This window comes from Tigriopus californicus, chromosome 1 (assembly GCF_007210705.1).
Source record: "Tigriopus californicus strain San Diego chromosome 1, Tcal_SD_v2.1, whole genome shotgun sequence".
In the NCBI taxonomy this organism is placed as follows: Eukaryota; Metazoa; Arthropoda; class Copepoda; order Harpacticoida; family Harpacticidae; genus Tigriopus; species Tigriopus californicus.
Genome location: NC_081440.1, coordinates 1,123,960 through 1,143,572, shown reverse-complemented (window position 1 = coordinate 1,143,572; position 19,613 = coordinate 1,123,960). Strand labels below are relative to the sequence as shown.

The following is a 19,613-nucleotide window of genomic DNA, read 5'->3' as shown; positions in this document are numbered from 1 at the left end:
GTGTTCAGTAGCTCATGAATTAAACCGGCAACGCCTCGTATTGATTTCGTTTTCCACGCTGAAGACAAAATCTTGCTCGAAAGTAGGAAAGCCCATGGACTTATAACTCTGAACTTAGCCTTTGGCTAATGATACAAAAAAGAGTGAATGGGGTGAGGTAAATTCCCCAAAAGTATCCCTCGTTCGACCAATGAAATCTGTCAGAATAAGTGCCTTGCATACTTTTTTCTATTACATAGCGAAATCGGCGGGGTCTCGAAATTTCATTGCCGAGAACATTTGATCTGTGACAGTATAGGTTCATGCTCTGCTTAGGCAATCTGCTATTCCTAATTCCAAGCCATTGACATGCTAAACCAAATGGTATGGGAACACACGCCATACAATGACCGGAGGCCCAAGAGAGTAAGCTCAGAGATAAAATTTATCGGTGAATATGCTTTCCTACTTTCGGAAAAGATTTCAATAAAATCACTCAAATTTTAAAAGAGCGTGAGTGCGGCGATAACACTGATCTATTTTCTTAAAAGAGTTCAACAATCTCAACCTCTGAAATTTTGATCATAAACCGTTTTGAATCTTTCAAGCACCTGAGCTAAGATCCTTATTGATCAGAGGGTTAATCATATGAATAGTGTTTCCGAATTTGTGTCCAAAAATTCCAATGTCATATTTTCTCAAATCGTGAGCATTTTTTCAGTTGTGTCCAATTTAAAGAAACTGTGCTTGAAAAGTCCATAGGAAATAGTGCAAAAGTTCTCGTCTTCAAACCAATCCAAATAATTGCCCCACAAAATAGCACCTGTCTTTTCTCAGTGATGCAATGTGTCAAGTCATCTTATTGTTCCAACTGCAAACGAAAAACAGCAAAATAGGTCTTTGCGAAAAATGTATTATGTAATAAAATAAATTTTAGCAATCTCACCTGTCATTGCATCTGCTTGATTTAGGTGCCGACAAATAGACGTAGAAGGAAGAGAATGCACTACAAGATACCAGGCTTTATCAAGATGATTTTCGTTGAACAATTTATTATTTAAGCATTGTGACACAATTGATCCATCGCCAACTCTTCTGGAAAACATTTCAAATCCTACAAAGACGCTTATGACAACCAATTAAGAGTTAAGCATAAAATTTTTACTGCTTTCATCTCCTCCCATCAGATTGCGCAATGAACATGTATTTATTTTGAATTATTGATGAATGAATTTGATAAATGTATATTTGGATACTTTTTGTTAAACGTATATCAAATCTACCTAAAATAGAAACGTTCATAAATACGATTCATAGTTTCTATCAAATTTCATTTGAGAATCAACGAACTAAATAAAAGGTTAAAATGCTCAAGTGCTTCAGTACGCTCCAAGCTCAAAGTTGTTATAAAGATGCTCTATAAACCATCTTATCTTTAGTTTGTTTGTCCGCATCTGCGAAGCGAAGACAGTTGTTCGACACCCCGAAAAGCTCTGTTGAAGAAAAGAAGCGCAGATTATTCAACCACGCAACAAAGGCAAAAGTCTCTCGCAACCTGACAAAAATTGACATACTTCTGGCAAATATTATTTGGCATTTGCACAAAGTATCGAGTGGAGATAACGTGTTTACTAATGTGTTTTTGAATGTGCTTCTACTCATTTGTTTTTGCCCAAACCTTTGCTAAGGAGCTGTTTTGGCAGAAAAAAAATTAATCATGTTTCGAAAAAAATATTATAACATTGCACTTACCACCAGTGATAATGCATTAACATCTATTTGACGACATGTTTTCCAATTGGTCAATCGGCATCATCGGCATACCGATAACAATACGTATTGGATATTTGCCATTTCTCTGGGGTATTTAACATTCAAAACTGGGATGATGCTACAATTAAATTGCTTTAAAATGTAGAGAGATTACAGTCTATTTTTCGAAATAGCTATAAATTATTGTAATTTCGTTACTTGAAATTTCGTTAGTTCACAAAGCGATTTGGGGCGGATTTATTTGATTTGAAGACTAAAAGACTTTTGAAGCTAGTAACTTCAGTATTTATAAGGAATTAAAAAGTCTGCCTATTTAACAATCTATTGCTAAGCTTCGTTATACAAGATTTTAAGGACTGAACTCAGACAGCTAATTCAAACTGACAAATGCTAATGTTTACATGACGCCTCCGAATTTGTTGCTAATTCATTGCTTGAAAAATATAAAATTCAAGAAGACTTTGGCTAAAAAAAATGAACCATTCACAAAATTGGTTTATATCCGTGAAAAGTGAAAAACTATAGTTTTCATCAGAGTATTAATGTTTAGTGCATTAAAAGGTGAGTCGGGTTGAATTCATGAGTTTTGGGTCGTAAATGATAAAAAAAATGAAAGCCAAGGTAAATTTGAAACGTATTGATTCGAGTTTTTTGTGTACTCGAGGGCTTTCAATTTTAATCGTGGTGAAACTAATGCTCATAAGTGCGTATGTACCTAATGATTCTGGAATTCTAAAATACAGAGAATCGAGAAGCAAGACGTTTGGTTCCAGACAGGGTTGAGCAAATCGCGCCAGTCTAACGAAAATCCGCGGGATTTCCGGAATTTCCAGGATTATCCCGTGAACAATCCTCGTTCCAGATGAACAACTGCACAGTATTTTTTTCTTGGCCTTGATAATACATTTTTGGCAACTCAAACTTTTGTTTTGAGTGTTGCTAACCTTTTTAAGACTTTTGAATTGATTTCAGACCATTCTTGACTGAAAATATTTGCTTCTTCTTGCCTCTCTGTTGAGGGCAGATTTTTTTACAATGACTGTCTACCAAAGTGGGCTAATGCTAATAATCTTACGATCAAAGCGAGCCAAATCCAGCAATATGTAAAGAATATTCAGTTGTTGTACTTAACTCTTCGAATTGACAATACCCCGGTCAACCCTTTCTGAGCTTTGTGAAAATGTGTTCGTCCCATTATTGACCATTAGAATTTATAACAAATATCAATAGGCGTGCTTGACTGGTGAATTTGGCCGAAATAATTTTTAAAAGCAACGAAACAATGCAAAAAAGCTGACAAAATGTAAAAAAAAACTCTGAGAAATGTTCAAAACAACATATAAAATGCGAAATTGCAAGAAAACGTTCTTGTATTGGTAAAAAGTCTTTCTTAGCCCCTAGCGTTCTCTTCGCTGCGTTTTTCTCTGTTACAAAATGAGGTCATTAAGTTTCTTCATCTTATTTATAAGCAATTGGTTTTTTTTGCAGTGTTTGACATAAAGATTTTGCAATTCATACATTCAATTGGCTGCCTTCAAATATTCCTAGGGCGTATGTAGGCGTTAATCCAGTAGTAGGATTTAAATTATACTTGGACAAGTTTTTGACTACAATTCCCGATCAACCTTTTGTTCAAGGGTTAGCCAGATCAGTCAAATTTAATTCGTTGGTCGATCAAATAACATAAATAAATCAAATTTAAGTAAAATGAATAAATTTCTCGTCTTGAACTACTGGGATTCGAATCCCAGTAGCGGTAAGGAAGTCCGATAAAAAAAGAAGAAAAAATGCTACTCGGAAGTAAATTAGCAAAGTCTCCAATAAGGGAAAGCAAGTTAAGAAGGAAACAGATATAGCCCTTAATGACAAAACGGCCAGAAGTGTTTTAAAATGTGAAAAAAGGAAGAATAAAGTCGAAAAGGTGGGAGTATTGGCAATTTGGCCCAAAAATGTGTTTCGTCCAAAAAGGCCATAAAAGTGAAGCAGTTATTTTAATACTCCTTGTAACCACACATCTGAAGTTTCAGAGAGATTTGTCTCCAATTCGATAGGTTAGAGAGTTTATAAATTTGCGTGAATTTCATTTTTAGTTCTTTCCTCATATGTAGATATCGGTGAAAGACAGATTTTTAAATTGGACTGGACAATCATAGTCTTTGACAAACCATATACGTATTTTGGACAAAGCGAATCCGCTTCAAATTGCAAGAAACATGGCTAAGATTGTGCTCCCATGTAATTCTTTGAGATCAATGGAGGTCTCAAAACGAGGGTTGTCTCTAATCTGCTTTGAATGCCGATCGTCTCCACCGAATATGGGACGATCTTCCTGATTCTGAAGCCCATCCTGCTCATTCACAAAAGAGATGGTTGCTAAAGAATAAAAACCAGGAAGTTCATTATTAGCACCAACTACTGTATGTTCTGGAAATGCCTCAGACCACTTTGTCGGCATGAGTTTCCTTGAACATTATTGTTCTGTACGTGTAGCTCGCACAATCTCCGTTAGTAGTTGTCATGCAATTGGTTCCGACAACGTCCCAATTCACTCTCAACATTCCATTCCAGTCCCTTAAAACTGATGGCGATGTTCGCCCTCCACTTCTTCTGGTTTTTCCTGCTGATCAGACTGGTCGGCCGGATGGAAGATGGAATTCTTGATGATTCTAATCAGGGTAGCTGAGCACCTCACTCACTGGCCAAGCTCTTTCCAAGGCACCAACCATCCAGCACCACAACAAGACCCTCGCGTCTTGGACGCTTTGGTAGTTGGTTCTAGTAGGTAGGCCAGCTGGGTAGCTACACCAGGCTATGGTATGTACAGTAGGTGGATAAATAGAAGGAGTATCGCCATGTTCTGTGGGCTCCATCAGGCATCAGGTTAGAATGTCGGAGAAAATCCCGTTTCTTGGCCCGTCACTTCCAAGAGGATCGTCATCGCCATTACCATCTTCCGCATCCGAAAGACAAAATCCTCTTAGATTTTACCTTTGGACCCTCTGGACCTTTTTTATGTTGGATACATTTCGAAGGGTAGTTGTATACCGTGGCCGAAAATGAATTCGAACAATCGCAGTTCGTCAGGCGTAGTCAAAAAGTTACGTAATCGAGAAGGATTGAAATCGTCTTTGGCGATTATGAGTGAATGAATTTTGGAGCTAAGACCAAACAAGCGAGGAACGATTGCTTTGATGTAAAAGGAACTCGAATAAAATGATTCGATTCCAGACTTCCAGGGGGCTTCCTTCCGATGAGAAATCTCACCCTGGGAAGAGCTTCAAGGTGGTGAGAATAGTGTGTTTCCTGTCCCAATAGAACCTTGCAAGAATATCTTCAGACACTTGACAAGAAGTGTCAATTTCTATCGCTGTGGTGGGTAATTTAGCATCATGAGCGACCTGAAAGAGTATTATTAAGACGGCTTGATTCGCCCACAAGTATCCAGGCAAGGAAATCGAGATCAAAGAAGTTGGCTAGAATCGGGAAAGACACGCACTCCGTTCGATCAAGCCGAGCTGATAGTAGCGGCCCCGCCATAGCTACTAAAAAACCTACTACCTTTCCGCCCGATTCCACCCGCCAGCAGAGGATGGCCACCATAGGCATAGGTGGTAATGTCGCCCGCAAGTTGGCACAAACACACAACTCTGATGTCCAACTTCATCTGGGCCCAAGCCTACCTGGGTGCACTTATACCAGTTCGAAATCCACAGGTCCCCTCTTGCATGGCATACCATGGCTCCCTCACCCTGCGAGCCACCGGGCGTCTGGCCGGTTCTCGGGTGTACCCTCTTACTCCCTTGCGGTGGTAGTGATGGTACTGGTTGTGATATGGCAGAGGTAGAGGTGGTGGCGGTGGTAGTGGTGGGGATTGGGAGAAGAGAGGGGGAAGGCAGCAAGGTGGTGAAGGAGCTCAGGGTCTAGGCAATCACCTTTCCGAAAAGATATGTTCCTTTAGTTCTTCGATACATTCCGGTCTGTGCTCAGGGAAGAAAGATTGATCGTCGATGGTGGTGTGATTCAACGAAAATCAGAATGGTTTAAAGAGTGCCTCAATTGAACACTCGAACTACGACGACCCGAACGAAAGTGATACCGCAGTGCGATATCGATCACAATCTCTGGGCGTGTTCAAAAAGGGTCTCCGAATCTGGTCGATCGCTCCACACCCATCTATTCACGAGATATCACCATGGCTTTTTGCAGTGCGAGTACTTTGTGCTTTGCGGCCATTTGTGCGTTAATATCTGGGGCACTTTTAGCCATTTCATTCTCCACAGACAATTGGCAAGTGATTCGCGTCAAGCGAAATGAACTCGAGGTAAGAATCAACCGGGAATACCTTTGGAACTCACTTCATTCAGTCTCGTTGCTGACTCCAATCTTAAGCCAGATCCAATCAGACCTCATTTTGCAACCTTGTGACCGATCAAGGCAGGTTTCTTGGATTACAATCTCGGCCGACTTTCAACTTGCTTGAGAGCCAGTTGTTTGACTTTTGTGTCCAACCTTTTACTTGGGCTCGTCTGCTTCATGAGAATTCAAGAAGCGACTTGCCAAGAGAGCCTTAGGTGCTTCAGCCAATGCCTTTGGTCGGTGGTTGGTTCGATGACGACGGTAGAGGTAAAACGAGTGGTACCTTGTACTGTGCGAACGAACCAAGTAATCGTACCGAAAACAAGTCATTGGCCTCTAAGATTTGTCAAGGAAGAGTGGAGGAAAACCTCCAGGCCAAAAAAAAAATCCACGACACCCACAGAATACGCTAAAACAGTCTCCAAGTTTCTTAAACAATTTGGATTGGAGGAGGTGTTGACGAACAAAACAGAGAGCAAAGTGGTTTTGAAGGTTGGCAAACGCAATCGTCTACAGAATTGTAGATCCTGACATTGCTTTGACGAATACGTTCAACCTACACAAGCTTCTCAATCTTTAGGCAATGAAAAATGTGTGGTCCTCTAAAGTGCACCAGTGATTCCTTTCAATGGAACATTCGAATAATGTTGGATCACTCCTAGCATTGCAAAAGGGTAGTGGGTTGTTTCAAAACTATCTGAAAGAAATACCTTCCCAAGATCTCAGCAGATATTAGGGTGATTGGCATGTTTCTAAAGGCCTAACGGTCTGTAATCGAAGGACAGGGAAATAATAATAACATTTCTGACGACAGTAGATTTCCTCAACTAGTTCAAATCAGAACTGAATGTAGATATAATTGAGCGTGAAGGTTCATTAGATAGAGCTGGATGGTCCCTGCCTCTCCTCAATTAAACTGTATCATGACATCATGACCACGTGCACATCAATGTACAGTAAAGGGCAAGAGAGCCAGATCACCGTCCAACACTCATCCACCACCGGTTTTGCTTCACGCTAATTTACCCCATGGTTATTGCCCGGCCTCTTAGCCCTGACTTTGTCCATTTCAATGGCTCAACTTTGCATTTTGAACCAACCGGGCACGGAGAAACAAGGGACTAAGCGCGGTAGGAGGCATTTTGTTTATGATTACTGAGCGGGAGTTTTAAACAGAGCAATTGGGTTAATGAGGATGGAGTAGCCGAGGACTTTCAATCATTGGTCATGCTATGCAAGTGAAAACGAATTGGTCACGGATACTTGCAAGGGAAAGTGTTGCACTTAACTTGGTTTACAAGGCTGCAAATATTTGTGAACCGTGATGATTCTTTGCCTTGCAGACCAACTGCAAGAAAAGCGCCCATCCTCAGTTGGTTTGGATAGCATTGGAAAACCAACATTTGACTATGAGACAGGTGCTCGGAGGAGTACAAGCTTGAACCTCTTTGTTTAAATTTCTGATTTCCCTCGGCTTTTCTCACCTCTCCTTTGATTCGTCATGTTAAGGACACAAAAAGTGCCATAGTGTCTCAGAGCACTGCTCATGTCTTGATTGGTGCTTTCGGTGGAGGGAACTTTCATTTCCTGGACTCTCAGGAAATTGGTCGCTGTGGGTGCTCCCTAACTTTCGGCTCCCATCTAGCACCTGCAGAGTTTTTTGGAGCGTCTTTCAACCTATCTAGGAGGCCATTAATTGAGCGGGGTAGCAAAATCAGACAAAGATATGAGACTGGTTTGCAATTACGTAACCTTCAATTTGAGATATATTTCGTGCAAGTTCCCATCGCAAAAGACAGCCATCTTCGTATTTTTCCCTCTCGTCACAACAATAAATGATTGCACTCTTTAATCCTGAGGTTAAAGTGGAGAAGCCAATTGGAGGCACCCTCCTCAACTTCGGCAAATTCAGACCCCAAATGCATTCGCCACTTTTGAGAGGATGTATTGAATTTTGGCAAGGTCGCCAGTTCTTTTGATGGCGAACGTTTTTCATTTCTTTGGCAAGCTCGTTTGGCAATTCTATGGTCCTTTGTGGGTACGTGGATTGGATGGGATTGTCAATGAACGCATATTGCCGACCAGACAGGCTAGCAAGTTTGATCATGATTGATGCTGGTCGTGACCAGACCTTTTTTCGGGGATAATTTCCCCTCCATTGAAGGTGGCAAAGGTGGGACGATGGAAAATAACTCTGACACGCAACATCTTGCTGAGTCATTCAATGAACCCCGTGCAAGATGTCCAAATGGCTTCTGAAATTAACGCCTGGCAACCTTTTTTGGCCTAGGATTAACGCTGTTATGTTCTTTCAATTGCAGAACTCCTTGTCCTTGAGTCCAGAGGATGAGCTATTCCAAAAGTTCAATTCGAGTCCACTGTTCTTCACGCGAACACGAGGATTGTTCCGAGAATGTTTCTTGGGAGAGAAGCGCAACGCTCCCAACGATGGAGAAGTCAGTAAGTGTTCACCAAACTACGAACTACCTTCATCATGAATGATACTTGTAGCAACTAGTTACATGATCATGTTATCTGGCATGACTAGCAAGCTAGCTAGCTAGCTAGCTAGCTAGTTGAGCGTTGTCGTGGCGGTTACCGTTGAAATGATCCGTGGAAGATGGTTCACGAGGAAGTGGCATTCAAATCGGATGATTTGCATCTTGGAGTGCATATATTACGTATACAGTAACTTCATGTGACTATGAGTTGGTGACGTACGTTTTTTCCCTCGGATTGGGCAGGAGTTTCAGAGCCAAAATGAGTCGTTAATTTGAGTTTTAGTGCCCATCTCATGTTTGATGATCTCAAAATCAGCCCACTAGGCAGCGGACCTTTATCATATTGGACATATTTAACAAAAAAGGTTACGATCCAAAAGAGAGTGTATCTTTCGAGATTGGTCATACGATCAATCCTACTCAGGCTCCAACTGGTTTATTGAGCAAGATTATACTCATGCTTTGTTGCGAGGGTTTCACGGACAAAATAAGTGAACCAACCGAGAGGCACATACAGCAAAATAAATGACGGTTTGTCCAAAGCGTTTATGTTTCGAGATCAAACTTGCCGAGGAAGTGGCAAACCATTGGATTGCTCCATAAACGGTCGCTTCCCATGACCTCGTTTCTGAAACACATTTTATAGACCTCGGCCGTATCAGCCTCAATTGCTGAACTTTGGATAATATCGATGACCTGGTGATGATATCTGTTTCCTCTTCTAGTTGAATTGTACATGTCCCCTGTGGAAACCTGGTGCCACAATTTGAATTACTATATTCCTGATGAGGAGGGAGTAACCAAGGATTTTTCGGCCGAGAACATGACTAGAATCCGTAAGTTCGACCTCATCAACCGATTTCCCATATTCAATCGTTACGGAAAAAAGGTCTGGCACACCAACTTGACAATTCAATGAGATTGAAACGGATCCCTGGATGGAATTTTTAAACTCATTTGTCAGAACTGAAAAGTTGGTTGGCCAGGTTTTTATGACTCCGTTTTAGCTGGAGGAGATGTTGATTTTCTCTTCTGATTATTCGTCAGTCTTTCTGGCCAGCGATTTGTAACCAGAATCGTGAGAAATTGATTTATTTTCTCCTGCAATGCTTCTTCAATACAGATCAAAGAAAACACCAAGCAAGCATGGTAACTGTTGATGCTCTTGGGTTGGACAGATTTCCAGTTGTCAATTGTGCTGTGCTAACTTAAGAACTGACGAACTTGATCAATGATTTATGATTTCTTCTTTCCTAGATATGGGCCGGGCCATGATTGCTCTGTTCATTGTGGCCTTCTTCTTTATGTTCGTCTCATTCACCACTGGAATCGTTGGATGTTGGAGAACATCCCCTTCGAACATTACATCGTCCGGAATTCTCATGCTGATGGCTTGTAAGTGACGAATCGCGTTTGCATCTAGACACATTTTGAGAGGCTAAGAAGGTCAGAATGACTTCGAAATACGTATGGGGTGAACCACACCCACCTTACCTTAGTCGGAATTTTTCGTTAATTAACATTCCATTTGCCATGTTTGATAGTCGGAAAGTGCACAAATCAATTCGACGGATAAATAGACTCTTTGGAGACCTGAGATTGAATGAAAATTGGCCAACACGAATGTCGCTCCCTCTGACATTCTGAAGAGGTTACATTTGAGAGTATTTATTGAGACATTTGTCTCTATAGCCATGGAAACATTTATAGGCCATCTAAAAATGCCAGGTGCTTTTGTGAGTACAACTTATGGCCGTCATCGGTTGCAATCCTGTCAAGGAAAATCCAATTAAAAAAGAACGTAGGAAAGCAAGATGGACATGAGAAGGTGAACTTGGACGTTTTTAGAAACAAAATTGGCAATCCCTCTCAATTACCTGACCTTGAATTGAGAGATTGAGCTCAGTGATAAATCTTTTTCCAAAACAGATCTTTTACATTGACTTTGACGTCTTGTATCCGAATCATGTTTGCATGTCAGGGAAAAAATTCTGTTGTTGGAAACGACAAAACCTTTGAACTTTAAAAGACATATGAATGACATATTTTCAAAATTTCGGACAATGAGGCGGTTAGTGCCAATTACCCGCAGAAACAAAGGGCAAATGATCATTAAAAGAACCAGTTGCACTAATTAGGAGAAATATCTTCAACATTTTGGCTCCTCATGAGTAAGAGCCATCTTGCGGCTAAGTTTCTATTCTTAGCCTTAGCTCAGTGTCATTCAACTGAAATGGTCAAGGTGGACCTTTTTGAAAAGGTAAACTCTCACCTGACCCAACCAGCCAGATCCCACCACCATGGCCAAAGCACCTAGCAAGCCAGTCAGCCAGCCTGCCTGCTAGTCAGCCACAATGTATTGCAGCGTTTGCATGAAGTCCTTATTTCTCAGGTGAATGACTGCTTCACTGACAGCGAATGTGTACTCAACTTACTCTCTATATACGTATGTACGTACGTTTGGATGGATGTGTGAGCACCGCTACTATCCAATGTACCTGTAGTACCCCTCAGAGGGGAAAAATGTTTTTCTTAGACTTTCACCCTGTGAGCAAGTTGTTTTTACCATGATGACGAGCTTGAAGCGGAATTAGAGGAATCAGCTGTATTCTAATGTCACATGAAACCACTGGAAATTATTTGTCCACAACAAAGTCAATATAGTGGCTAATTTTGGGAACATATTTCAAATAGAAACTTAGTCACTAAAATTAAAAAGCTCAGCCAAATAGTTCAATATCGACTCTTCTTACGTTTTTAGGTCTATTCGCTGCGGGTGCCATGGGTTTGTGGCACGGCGTCGAGCATTACGAGAAGAACAAGATCAATGAGCGATCAAACATTGAGCTTTTTGTTCGCAGTTGGCCCAAAATCCTCATTGACAACACGGAATTCAAGTATGACTGGAGTTACATCGTGGCGTGGGTTGGTGTGGCCATGGCCCTGTGCTCATCCATCCTATTTTCGTTGGCTGCAGTGTGCATCAAGAATGACCGGGAACGCGAGGAAGCCATGAACATGCAATATCTGATGCCAGGTGGGAACATTAGTTGCCGTGTGTTTTTTCCCCTTATTTGAGATTGAACCGACAGAAATGTTGGAGAGAGAGCTTGGAAATAGCTCATCAGACAGAAAGGACAGCTTCATCTCTAAATGACGATATGGAATGATTCTGCCCAAAATCTCATGTTTGTATCCATGATACTTTTCAGTGTATCCTCAAAAGCAACAAACTTATGGACCAGGACCCGGAGCTTATGGATACCCCGCTTATCCTGGACCAGCCGCTTATTATGGATCTCAATATGGATTAGCCTATAACCAGTACTAACTTGAAAGCTACTACAACATACCTGCTCAACCCCAGGGTGGATTTTTGCTTCAAATATAAAACTAGACAACGATCGTCCCGACCACCCCTATCGAGCTTCGGGACATAATCATCCTACGGATCCCTCTCCCAGCCTGCATGAGTACCGAGTGTGTTCACCTCACATATGTTCTTTCTATGGAGGTGTGTGTGTGTGTTTGTAAGTTTGTTTGAAATGAGCGGCCAATAGTAGGTTTGCGAAACATTAGGAATTTATCAAGTTACTGAGTTACTACTATTATCTTAGTGTTGATTGAACTAAACCAATAAAAATGTAAAGACACGCGTGATGTTTTGTGATTCCGTTCGTATATTTTTTTATATGTCACATCCAGTTGCCCTTTTGAAAATATTCATACTGGGCGTACATTCAGTTAGCATCTCGTGTTATCAATGCTCATTGCGCCCGTGAAAAGGTATGTCTAATGGAAAACAGCTGGAGTTTCAAATACAATCATCTTAATTATGACGTGAATGAGGATGCTTTTTTAGTATTGTAATGGTTCAGTTGTTCATGCATTCCGTCGATTGAATTTTGCCGCTTATGGTGGTAGTTAATGTGCTAATGTCAAACTCGAGGTGAGTGACATCAAAGCGTCCAATATGGACGCTGCTAGCCAAGATCAAATGGCAAGGAGATTGGTTGGAGAACAAGGTTCAAGGTTCTAGGGCTTTTATCTTGCATTAAGAAGGGGAATAGTTAGATAGCTTTTGGGACATGCACATGTTTGATACCAAGAATGTCTTCCAACCCGTTTAAAACACGTCGCTTTTTACGTTTATCACTTCATTTGGCAATGGCCAAGTCCAAAAAATGGAGGAAACCTAGGGAGAAAAGTAGAGCCCGGAATTACATCATTGCGATCAAGCGACAATATTCGGCTCTGCGTTCAAGCACGTTCAAACGAAACGCATCATAATATGTTTTTTTGTCATTGAACAAGTGCAACTCGGAGAGTGCATAAGCACAAGGGAAACTAATTAAGGATCTTTACTTGATCTTGAGCTTCGCCGCGAAGTTTTCCGTTTTAGAGGGCGTGGAGACACGGCTCCGGATGAGCTGCCACCACCCCCGACGGCTCCACCTTGAGCACCACCCACTTTGAGCCGCTCCATATCGCGTGCCAGATTGTTCACGCCTCCATTGGATTGGGGAATTTGTAGGCTCATTCGGCGAGTTCGGCCAGCTATAAAACATACAATGACCATCATGATTTGGGAATAGTTGTCGCCATAAAAAAGTTATTTTCCACCACACATTGCAAAGAAAAAACTTCTGAAGTAGTGACCGAGCAAGCATGAAAGAAAAACAATGACACACACGAATGCAGAGATAAAATAGGTCATGCTTTAGTTGATGAACCTAATGGTCGGTGAAAAATGGTCCAAAAAACGGAACAAGTGCAACAACAGGGGTTGCAGGAGTAAATGTGAAGGAAGGAGAGGCAGGGCCAAGGGATAGCTACGAGCTTCCCTTGCGGGGATTGTAAGCTTTCCTGAACCATAAGGGAAATGGTTCCAACTACTCGGTTTGTAGGCACGCTACATATTGGAGCGGGGCAGGGCTTAATGACTAAGAAACGCACGTTCGTAAGTACGGTGGACGACAACTAATTACTGCACAAGAGAATGATAAAGGACGAGCTCAACCTAACTGCCTTCTATTAAAGAGACGATCTTCTACGTTACACGTTCACGCATGAATCTCATGATCCTACTCTGACCAGGAGTTCCTACAAGGTCTTGTCACAAGTACGACGACGAGTAAGTGTACCCTTGGTATCAGTGGTATTTGTGGCTGCTGCAGCTTCCACGTCGACTTTCGCCTTGACCTTTTGCGAGCCAGTACCATAGCCCCGTCTCGCAGAACCTCGATCGGAAGCTGACCGGCGCGTTCGAGACCGATTGGGTTGGTTGGCCTCCCCAATGGTAGGAAGCCCTGATATTGTCCTGTTACGGTATCTCGAGCTCTTGCGGTCAAAGCGGCTAAACCCACCACCGCCGCCAACGCCTAAAGTTGTGGTCGAGGCGGTCGGAGGACCAAGTAAGGCACTTGAGGATGACGAGGTCGCTGGAGTGCGGCCGTTTCCTCCAGCGTTGGATATCACAGATTTAGGATTGACTAAAGGGGAAAGAAGGAAAAGGAGAAAGATAGATAGCGAGTGCTCGGAAATGTACATTGGCTGGCGCGTTGTGGTGGGCAGTCTCAAGATCAATCGCATGGGTGAAACATGTGTGTAGAAGGGAGGAGGCCCTTAGCGTGGTCAGTTTTTTAGGTTGTTGCAGTAGCACATAGTGGTTAAATATGAGCACAACCAGCAATGGTGCTAGAAAAGGTCTCGAAAACGGCATAGAGGGGCATAGCCATGGGTTTGTCGGCGGGTCTCCAAGTCAATGTAGTATGCATTAAAATCTATTTACAACTATAGCTTTAGGCAACAAAGTTTGGAGATAGGAAATATGATTAGTTGGTAAATTACTTTCAACTTTGATTTTCTCGTTAGTTATAACCTAGGCTCCAGGTATAGACATGCATTTGCGGTCAATGAAATGAATGCTCTCTGTATATTTGGCTCGCTATGAATAACTTGTCGATTTGTACGTAGGAAAACCAGGTGAGGCTGGCCTCTGGAGCACGGACCCCAGGGTGCAGTTATGAACTCGTAATGTCGTATATCTACAGAGAGGATTTCTCAACGAGATTGGAAGAACCTTGCTCTCCCTCTCGTGGTGATGGTGGTGGTGAAAGTAGGTCCAAGGAAAAACCAACAAAAAAGTAAAGCAAGGCTAAAAAGTGTGGCAAGATTTACTTGGGACTGGAGAGCGGCTCTCCGGTCTGGATCGATCTGATCTCTCATGACTCCCTCGTCGACATTCTCGGGAACCATTATCATAGCTCCGTCGACGTCCACTATCCGCTGCGAAAAAACATTGCCATCAGATCAACGTCCTGATTTTGGCTGATTAAACTGTGTATCTCCTAACCTGACCTCAGCTCAGAAAAGGCATCCAACCACATACCGTGTTTGAATCAGTTCAAATGTTCTAAAAAAAATGTTCAAGTTTGACTCACTTGCAGGTGGGACGAGTTTGGCTCCGCCAGTGATTGGATTCCGTTCCATGTGGTAGCCACCTTCAAACTTTTCACCGTCGGGGGGTGGAACTAATGGAACAGCCACGCTGTGTCTTCGACCATGCTTATCCACCCTGGTCCGTGTGAGAATGAGCAAGTTCTCGGGCTCCTTCTTGCCCTTGGACCGGGAATGGAGTTCAGGGAAAGCATAGTCCGCCATGCTTTGGCGTCGTTTGGCACGTGGATTCGGAACTATCGCAATATGCTGTTCGTACTCCGTGTCGGCGTCGGTAAAGCCTTCAGGCCACTCTAGAAAGATCAAACCATGGTGTTACTTTGCCAAATATGCACTAGATAAGGCTGGTATTCATAACTAGGATCTTTCACGACAATGAATTAGGTTGAGATGAAAGTTTCGGTGATGGATTCATTCGAAAAAAATGCCAAATAAAAAGGCCGCTTGAATCGGGATGAGAAGTTGGTTTCCAAATAAATAACATTACCCATTGCCTTTCAAGCTATTTTTATACTGCGGGCGATTGCCCATGACTTGGTCGAGGTTGCAACATCCACACAATCAATACCTTCACAAAACTGGCCTGAGGGCCTTCGACTGTTTTCTCCACTGGAGGTCGTCAACGAATTGTTCCTGGAACCAGTCGTTCTGGGGATGGCAGGACTTGTTCCGACTTGAGGCGACTTCAAGGAGTTATAAATGGCCGGCCGGTAGAGCTGCTTCTCAATATCAAGGCTATCTAAGTGTTGCTCAGTCACTGGAAAAAGAAACAAATATTCAGACCTCAGCTCGGTAACCACAATGCATTGGATGGCACCAGCAAGACAACCAATCTACGTTGTTAGCGAGCTTCGGGATCATTTGGTGGCATTGGCACTCTGTTGACCCTTGGTAGGTCCTTGACGCACGATAAGAATTTCCAAATAGTTGGTCTCTTCTTCTCCTCCTTTTTATCTAGAACGTTGCTCATTGCCAAAAGTACACTCACAGAAGTCCAACCCTTAAGTCACCAATACTCGCAGAGAAAAAGGCCGGAAACTTTAAAGACCACAGTGGGAGCAGGAAAACCGCTAGAAAATCCCCCTGCAGCTTGGAGGCATTTAAGTAGAAGCGGCCATAAATATTGACTCAATATAGACAGATCTAAGCCATTTCCCAGAGGAGCGATGCCAAAGTTTCGTTGCGGATAACAAAAATAAAATACCCGACACGGTCCAATAGCCATGCTCACTTGGTCTCCTCGAGTTTTAGTGGGTGTAAGAAATTGACAAGTCATAGACTAAGCTAGCTAGCTTTAGAGGGTTATTGTCCATTCAAAGAGCATGCATGGGGTTCCAAAGTCATGTACAGCACACAGTATCATAGTATATCTGAGTTTTGAGCTAACATTTCAGACTTTGAATTGGCTCAAAAAGACCTCTCTTCGTGTTCTTGTGAATTTTCATCTCGAGATGTGAAATCTTGAGGCCGTAATCAGTTTGGTTCCTTTTTGTCAGACTGAGGTGAGAGAGTGGTCGTTTGATGTTGCTTTAATATTGGTAGCTCACAAAGTAAAGGCTAGTGTCAGAAAAATTTGCTATGGCGTCAAGGGAGAATGTGTTGAAGTTCAATTTTGAACCTCCAAAGCTTACTTGCTTTCAACTTAATAGCACATTCGTTTCAACTGAATGTCCAGAGCTTATTCCAGTATTGTGACAAAAGGGGCAACTTGAAAGCAATCAACAGAGCCACTCTTTTTAAAGAGGACACGAGGATGATCTTTATCACTCTGTAACCATAAAATGAGGGGGACATGTCACAGAGAGAGGTCCACGCTTCGCCAGTTACCTTCTCACTCGACATGACCTTACCCAATTCACCATGAAGCATAATTTCAGGCGCTTCATGACAACTTCGTTTGGCAGCACTTCCATTCGATCCCGCCGACAGACGTTTGCCTTGTGAGCCTTTGGAGCTTTTGCGGCTTGCTCCTGAACCGCCCTGGCTAGTTTCGCGATTGGGCGGTGAAGGCACCGAGTATTGAGACCGACTGGATCTTGTGCTCCAATGAGACCGGGTGAAGATCCGGAACATCAAACAGAGCAGGCACGAGAGAATTGAGAGTCCGATGGTCAGTGCTGTCAATGCTGATACCGAATGCTTGCTAAGATGGCTGCCCAAGTCTGGAATGAAAGAGAACACCAAATGACCAAGTTCTATTCTTCAACCCATCTTCAACCCACGGCTCTTTCTTTCACAGTTTTGTTTCCATTGGATTTCAAGGTCGTACTTGACGCAGTATTATCCAAATGGGTACTTTTTCACAAAAGTGTGAATCATTTCAATCGTGGCTTTTTCTGCAAAATTTTAACATTAAAGCAAAGATCCTTTTAATAGACTTTCCTAATGGGGTCAAACTGTTTCTCTACGAAAAGAAGTGGCCAGGGTCGAAGAATCGACAAAAGCGATCAGTCAAACCCAAGATGGGCTTTTCCTCCTTAGGCGAAGAGTTGTCAATTTAGGTGCTAGTTAACACTGCTACTGAAACCAGGAATAATGCTTTTGGCTAGTTAGGCGTTATTTCTATCTAGATCTTAAAGTTTCATATAGCTAGGGCTCTGGATTCATTCACTTCAATATGTAAAGCCAAATTGTCAATTTTGCATCTGTAAAAAATGATGGAGAATTTATTTTTTATAAATTGGCTGGGTGTCACTGTGGCTCATTTTTCACATCAAGAGAGGCACCAACGTCTCATCGAGATTATTGATGTGTAACTCAAGAAGGTAATAATAAAAGAAATCCATTTCTATTTTTCAAAAACAAGCCTTAAGCAGTTCATGTATCATATCAAGCAGATATAAATCTTAAACTCTATACAACATGTCCACATCTCAGGTAATGTAAGACCCAAAGGAATTTGTATTAGGGTAGGAAGTGATACATTCAAACGTAACCGTAAGGATTATCATTCAAAAACCTTAGATTGTACGTCAAACACAATGGAATAAAAAATCAATTCGAAAATGGCACTCTGATATTAGGATTGACGAACTAATCAATCATATTGGATTAAGCAATGCGTTTTCAGCCACCGTCGTGATTTGCCATTTTCTTTTATTGTACCTCATTGCTCTCAAATGAATGAAAATGAAAAAAAAACAGGTGTAATCAAAACGATGTCCCACAGATGGAGTATTTATGCAAAGTTCACGAGGAATACAGCATTGACGTTTTTTCTTGGACATAATTTTGTGTTGCACTTTACTTTTGCACCTGGCTAAGTGCGAAAATTGCTCTCGAGGGACTCGTTGGTTCTCCTTAAACCTTTAAAGTTCTGTTTCCAATTACCCACGAGTGTAAAAATAACGCTTCGTTCGAGAGTCCAATTTCTAGATTCGACATTTCCAAGACCATCTCCTCAAATTGGATCCAACCTTTGTGGAAAATCGGACGTGCCAAGCCATTCAGGCCTTGGATAAGGCTGGAGGCCAACAATGGTAACGGGTGAAGTTCTATCTTCCATTTTATCAACTTCTCTGCCATGGCCACGCAGTGAGCCTTTTATCTCGGCTATCACAGGATGTCTTACCCTCGGCAATGCCAATCAAATGGGTACATCCCAGACCAGGCTTCTTCGCTCAGAGTTTCTTGTATACTATGCAAGACAAATGAGGTTTCTTCATAATTGATATGTTATCGAGTAGAGCGTAGAATGTTCTCCTCCCCGACCTTTCTTATGGAAACTTTTATAAAGACCCTAACCACATCCCCAGACGGAGAACCAATCTAATACGGACTTCGACACTGCCTTGGACAAAGTGATGACTAGCTTCGCTGGTTGGGAAAGGTTCAACCCTTCGACTCTAGTACCTAAACTGCTAAAATACATGTACAACTTTTCCTTACCTTCTAGGCAACCGTATTTGATGGGGTTTTCTTGGATCAATTCAGAATGAAAACCAGGTTGGCACCAACAGCGAAGGTCGCCCTGCTCAAATTGGAAGCAATACGAGCTAGGATTGGTCACCTTGCATTGCTGATCGTAGGAACATGTTTGATGGAGCTTCTTCACTGAAAACAAAGTAATACGAATGGGAATCTTTATCGGAAAACTTTCATTCATACCACATTAGAACGCTCGTTTAGTTGCAAATTAGCCCCCATTTCTAATCGGTAATGGAATAAGGAATGAGGCAAATTTGGCGCATCGTTCTTAATCTCATTTCCATAAGGTCTTGAAAGTTGTCAGCAGGGGGAAACGGAAACGTCGGAGAAGTTTCAATTCGAGTCACTTTTAGTGCAATGCTGGTTCTACGTAGGTATCATGGCCGCCTTCGAGTATCCCTCCATTGGGAAGGTCATTTCGAAAAGGTTGCAACGCTTTACGACGGGCAATATTTTCTGTCAAAAAAGTCTTTCCAAGTATGATTAGTAGCTAACGGCACGACTTTCTTCGTCCGTATGTACGCGAGGTTTTATGGCCATCTTGCACGTTGTCTCTTTTAGTCTCCCTTGGGACTCAAAGTGGAAATGTGAAAGTGCAAAAGAATCCAGAGTTGGGCC

General features: G+C 42.1%; 2 protein-coding genes across 5 annotated transcripts in view; one reads left to right on the top strand and one right to left on the bottom strand.

Annotated features, from left to right (window-relative positions):
- Positions 1 to 5,616: 5,616 nt before the first annotated feature.
- Positions 5,617 to 12,264, top strand: LOC131890268 (uncharacterized). Its single transcript, XM_059239584.1, has 6 exons — positions 5,617 to 6,073; positions 8,430 to 8,568; positions 9,335 to 9,445; positions 9,867 to 10,004; positions 11,371 to 11,646; positions 11,822 to 12,264. The coding sequence occupies exons 1-6, from the start codon at positions 5,945 to 5,947 to the stop codon at positions 11,938 to 11,940; spliced, it is 912 nt and encodes a 303-aa protein (XP_059095567.1). The 5' UTR covers positions 5,617 to 5,944; the 3' UTR covers positions 11,941 to 12,264.
- A 248-nt stretch (positions 12,265 to 12,512) lies between these two features.
- LOC131890223 (uncharacterized) overlaps positions 12,513 to 19,613 on the bottom strand; it is a gene marked incomplete at its 5' end in the record, with an annotated part of 31,073 nt that continues 23,972 nt past the window's right edge. The window contains 8 exon segments of one of the 4 annotated variants that reach the window (XM_059239532.1): positions 12,513 to 12,804; positions 12,975 to 13,166; positions 13,754 to 14,101; positions 14,790 to 14,897; positions 15,053 to 15,361; positions 15,637 to 15,825; positions 16,919 to 17,230; positions 18,957 to 19,121. In XM_059239532.1, coding sequence (XP_059095515.1) covers positions 12,767 to 12,804; positions 12,975 to 13,166; positions 13,754 to 14,101; positions 14,790 to 14,897; positions 15,053 to 15,361; positions 15,637 to 15,825; positions 16,919 to 17,230; positions 18,957 to 19,121 — 1,661 coding nt within the window. In that variant the 3' untranslated portion in view covers positions 12,513 to 12,766. 4 annotated transcript variants of the gene reach the window in all.

Bases quoted from the DNA above. Each gene is read 5' to 3' on its own strand.
- LOC131890268 (XM_059239584.1), top strand. From the start codon at position 5,945: ATGGCTTTTTGCAGTGCGAGTACTTTGTGCTTTGCGGCCATTTGTGCG. The intron at 6,074-8,429 runs GTAAGAATCAAC...TTTCAATTGCAG, and splicing joins TCAAGCGAAATGAACTCGAG to AACTCCTTGTCCTTGAGTCC. The intron at 11,647-11,821 runs GTGGGAACATTA...GATACTTTTCAG, and splicing joins CATGCAATATCTGATGCCAG to TGTATCCTCAAAAGCAACAA.